The sequence below is a fragment of the Lactuca saligna genome, chromosome 8, assembly GCF_052625555.1.
Source record: "Lactuca saligna cultivar CGN05327 chromosome 8, ASM5262555v1, whole genome shotgun sequence".
NCBI classification, from domain to species: Eukaryota; Viridiplantae; Streptophyta; class Magnoliopsida; order Asterales; family Asteraceae; genus Lactuca; species Lactuca saligna.
Window position 1 is genome coordinate 210,145,004 of NC_136424.1, and position 5,157 is coordinate 210,150,160.

General features: G+C 32.8%; 1 protein-coding gene across 7 annotated transcripts; it reads left to right on the top strand.

Moving 5' to 3' along the window:
- The first annotated feature begins 338 nt into the window (after positions 1-338).
- On the top strand, positions 339-4,592 carry LOC145012213 (uncharacterized). Of its 7 annotated transcripts, none has more exons than XM_078971008.1 (8): positions 339-536; positions 1,199-1,364; positions 1,730-2,270; positions 2,739-2,819; positions 3,226-3,321; positions 3,897-4,051; positions 4,131-4,277; positions 4,355-4,592. In XM_078971008.1, the coding sequence occupies exons 2-7, from the start codon at positions 1,269-1,271 to the stop codon at positions 4,275-4,277; spliced, it is 1,116 nt and encodes a 371-aa protein (XP_078827134.1). In that variant the 5' UTR covers positions 339-536; positions 1,199-1,268; the 3' UTR covers positions 4,355-4,592. The 7 variants fall into 7 exon arrangements, with proteins under 7 accessions (XP_078827134.1, XP_078827135.1, XP_078827136.1 ...); XM_078971009.1 differs by having other exon boundaries at positions 4,366-4,592; XM_078971010.1 differs by having other exon boundaries at positions 340-536; positions 2,742-2,819; positions 4,131-4,592.
- The last annotated feature ends 565 nt before the right edge of the window (positions 4,593-5,157 follow it).

A 5,157-nucleotide genomic window follows, 5' to 3' on the forward strand; every position in this document is an offset into this window, starting at 1 on the left:
AATCTCCCCAATATTAACCTTAGACGCTCCCTACATTCCCCTAAGCGTTATATAATACAATTATCCATATTTCAAATAAAATAATCTGAGAATTATCCATTATTTTTTTGTTATTCTCTCTTCAAACGCAACAAATTTATCTGAAAGCAATGGATTGAAAATGATTTGTTTATCCATCAATTAAATCGAGATAAAAACAAAGTCAAACAATCCAACGATATTTTGACTCTTTTCTTTATATAGAGTTGGTGATAATTAAAGCTGTGTTTTTATTTGTTTTGTTTTTAATTTAACTTGTGTGACGATATTAATACGACACGTGTACAAATCATAAGAAAGTGTTAAAGAAACCCAAACCCAAACCCAAACCCAGGTTAACTCCGTGTCTACGTTTCTGATTCCCTCACTCAAACTCTTTCCCTAAACCCTCAATTCTTCCCACAAGTTCGTTCTCCATCATCGTCATCTAGGGTTTCCCCCCTCAAAAATACCAAAATCAATTGCGGTTTTAGGGTTTTTTTCATCGTCTGCAAATCGTAAGTGATTCTGTTCTCTGTTGCTTTCGCTGTATTTTACTTATCTGTCGGATTGCGGTATTGATCATTATGTTCACGGTGTTTTTCTGATCATCGACGTGTATGTATCTATTGTTGAATTTTGAGTTTTTATAAGTCGATGAATTGTTGGTTTTTAATGATCATCGATTGTTGTTGGACATAATCGATGATCATGATTTGACTCGAATTTTATTGTATGAATATTTATGTCACGAAACCATTTGCCTTATATTAGAATCTTTCGATTCATGTGGTTTTGAGTAATCAGAAGTGATGATAACAATTCAATAATCTAAGAAGACGCACTGGTGCTACGTTTGCTTTTATGCTTTATCAGGAAGTTTCCACATGATTTCATTTTTCTTAAAATCTAGTTATATGTAAGAAGGGTTTTACCACTGTGATAATTAGACCTAAATTATGGTGCTTTTAGAATAGGAATAATGGTTTTCCTTTATTTAACGTTTTACGAATTTTCCCTTATTTAACTTTTCCTTCCATTTCCCTAGTGCCTTCATTTTCTCATTAATTTTTAAACATCATTTATTCAGACAACGTTTAGTCAAAACAAAAGGCGTAATTGTTACGAATCTTTTCTTCAAGCATATCAATAATGGTTTTCCTTTTTAAATATTTTCTAGTGTTGATTCAGGTAGTATCTTGGAGGTTTTGGAAGAAAAGGTTTCTTGATTGTTGTAACAAAGTTGATATATGGATTCCATGGATGTTAAAGGTATTGCATGGGTTGGGAATATCTATCAAAAGTTTGAAGCTATGTGCTTAGAGGTTGAAGAAGCTATGTGTCAGGTATAACTATATCTTTCTTTATTGACTAATCTTCATAAATGGTCCCTGTGGTTTCCCAGAATATCAAGTTTAGTCCCTAACTTGATATTCTGGGAAACCACGATAGAATTTTAAACCACAGTGACCTTCCATGAGACCAAATAAAGTTAGGGACTAAATTTGATATTCTGGGAAACCATAGGGACCATTTATGTCTTGTTTATTCCTTGGATCCATCAATTAATTTCTATATCTGTCAAGAATCTTGTATATACCAGTCAGTAAACTGTAAACCTGGATAAAGTAATAAAAGATATTCATATAGCGAGGTTTATTTATTTATAGATAAATGAATAAATGAATAAATAAATATTCATTTATCTCAGGAAACAGCTAAATATGTTGAAAATCAAGTCCAGACAGTGGGGGCAAGTATGAAAAGGTTCTGTTCTGATGTGATGCAGGATTTGCTTCCCCCTTCATCAAAAGATCTCTCTAAAGTTGCAAGTGCAGAATTACTATTAAACCCTTATCTTGAATTTGGAATACACATGAAGCCCATATCAACCTTCAAGGAAGATGTTTCAATTAAAGATCAAGATCCTATTCCTGTCCATGTGAAGGGTATTTCTGAGGACAAAATCGGTATTTCTGAGGATAAAAAATCCAACTCTAGCAATGATGCTTGGGAAGATTGGTCGTTTAATTGGGATATAAGTGATCAAGATGAAGCAAAGTGTGTGGAAGCATCAAAGGAAGATATAGAGTGGGAGACAAGAGGAGGGCAGGAGGGGCAAATATGTAATTTGGTCATGGGTGCTTCTCCAACACTCACTACTAAATTTGCTAAATCGAGTAGAAAGGGAGTGAAAAGATCCAAATGTATCTCCTCTAACAATATCATAAGAACAGAACATACAAATACAGGTACTTGTTCATAAATGCATGATGCATGCATACACTTATCCATACATCACTTAATCAGAAAAAAAAAGGAAAAGAAAAAGAAATTCGGTTTTAATATTAAAATGAGTAAATTACACAAATGGTCCCTATGGTTTGGGGTAATTTGCACGTTTGGTCCCTGTCTTACCTAAAAAGACTATTTTGCTCTTGATTTTTTTAATTTATTTAAATAAACACACCCCAACCCCACTTCCACCTCACCTTACCTTACCTACCCCACCTTAGTCAAACAAATTAAAATGTCAAGGGCAAAATAGTCTTTTTAGGTAAGACAGAGACCAAGTACGCAACAAAAACAAACTGTAGGGACCTTCCGAGTTAAAAAAATTAGTTAGGAACCAAACATGCAAATTACCTCAAACCATAGGGACCATTCGTGTAATTTACTCTATTAAATTACTTCATTTCATCATCTTCTTTTAACTGCAGCAGCTACATGTGAAAGTAGTGAATTGGAGGTTTCACAGGCTCATTCAAATACTTCAAGTGGTGGAGATGTGTCCCATTCAGGTATCTCTTAACACAAATATACCTTCCTTAAAATTGCTAATAACTTCTTAGTAGCCCTAAGAGAAATAAATAGAAGTACCAAAAATGTAATAAAAGATAAGTGAGGGGGGCAATTTGGTAACTTCCCTTGTTAAGTTGGTTTAGGTAGCTTAAATACAAGTTTAGGTTGAGTCGGTGGTTAGTATCTTTGAATAGAATTAATTGAGTCATGAGTGAGAGATCACTTGGCCTCTCGAAAGCCAAGAACCCTTTGTATTCTTTGATTTTAGTCTATAATTCTACAATTAAACCCTAGTTATGAACATTGGACTTTACATGTTACATATTAGTAATGAAGTGTAACTATGTAATAATGTTGCTTTTATGGGTAAAGAATATTCACTTCTATTTGCTCTTTTGGTTGTAGATCCATGTGAAAATAACAGCCATCCAACCGTTAGTGCTAATACTCAGTGTGGTCAATCACAATCTGTTGGTGATGAGGTATTACAATCCCATACAGGTAAACTATCATTACCCAATTACTGAAATCGTCCTTATGGTTTGGTTAAAATTGCATGTTTGGTCCCTAACTTTTCTTTTGCACTCGGATCGTCCCTATAGTTTGATTTTGTTGCGTTTTTCGTCCCTTACATACATAAAGTTAGGGACCAAACGTGTAATTTTGACCAAACCACAGGGACGAAAAATGCAACAAAATCAAACCACAAGTGCAAAATAAAAGTTAGGGACCAAATGTGCAATTTTAACCAAACCATAGGGATGATTTTAGTAATTTACTCATATATATACTTTTTAGTGATTGACTTTATAATTTATTGATATTTAGTTATAGTCTTATAGACTATGCTACACAAAAGAGTATATGAAATTTTCCAAACAGTTTCGAAATTATGTGAAGTATACATTAACTGTTTATAATATCCTTCATAACATTATTAAAATAACAAAGATGTTGAAAAAATCAAAACCAAATCTATTTTAAATAAAGTAAGTTGGGAAGTGGTTTAATTTTATTAATATATTTTTTCAGGAAGAATCAATAATAATACGTTAGTTAATTGTTAAATATTTTAGGAGATTCAGCTTCAGCACACCATGATCATACAGATGGAGATGGAGATGAATCAGAGTTTGAGGAAACATGTGTTTTAGTTGATGGAAATGATTATCATCATCATCATCATCCTATTCCTATCAACCACAAAGAACAAACAAGATGCTCATACAAGGTATATATATATTTACATTTTTTTAAACTTTTAGTAAAATATGTAACAAATAAATAAATAAATACCTTTCGCATTGCAGAAAAAGATTCAGGGCGCGTTTTGTTTAAAAAAGAAGTCAGCAAGGAAGCAAGAGTACAAGCAACTACAATATGACAACAACAACAATCTCACGTTTTCAGATAACAAAAAACCCAACTCAATAGACTCTGAATGGGAGCTTCTCTAGGTCTTCCTCTCTTTCTCATTATCAACCAACCCATTTGTAAATAAATTCCTTCCTATAAATATGTGATATGATTTCAGCCCCTTTTCAGCACGATTGATCCCATTAAGTAAAGCTCGAGGATCGGGTGATTTGAGTTAAGGGAGCTGGTAAATAGTATTATTCATTGTGGAGTTGAATTAAGCTCTTATTTGATGCCATAATGATTATATGTATTGTAATTTGTAAATGAACCTTGGTATTTCTCAATATCAGGGAATGCAAGGGGACTAAGGTTAATATCCAGTTATTTAAGAAGAATAAATTATGTTGCTATTATTTGGGCTTTTGGTTTGGGTTATTTCATTGCTACAAACATGGTTGTTTTGTTGGTAGATTGTGTTTGTTATTGAATATGATGACACTGAATTACAATTACAATTCGAAGACTCTAAAATTTAAATGCAATTTCATAAGTCCCTACAAGCCCATCATGTAACGAAATAGATGAGAATCTTCCGTACATGAATTATCTTGGAATATGAGAATAAATCTGTCTGATAAAGATCATAGGATCAATGATCAGAGGATGTAATTTTGATTCGCTTAAATCGGTCGACTGTTGGAGGCTTCTAAAGGAGCATAGGTGTTGATATTCCATGTTGTAGAGAAGAAAACGAAGTAATATTGTGAGTGGAGTTCATTACTTGACTAACTTGTTAATTGTATACAACTATAATATATCATTGCATTGTTAAGTATGTAACACTTTAATGGACAGAATTAAGTAACTAGCTAATTATGTCAAACTAATTAGTTACAAGGCTATACCCATTGTATATTCTGATTGTTGGAATGCGATGATCCAAAAAACATGTTATGGAAGCAATAAAAACAATGACCA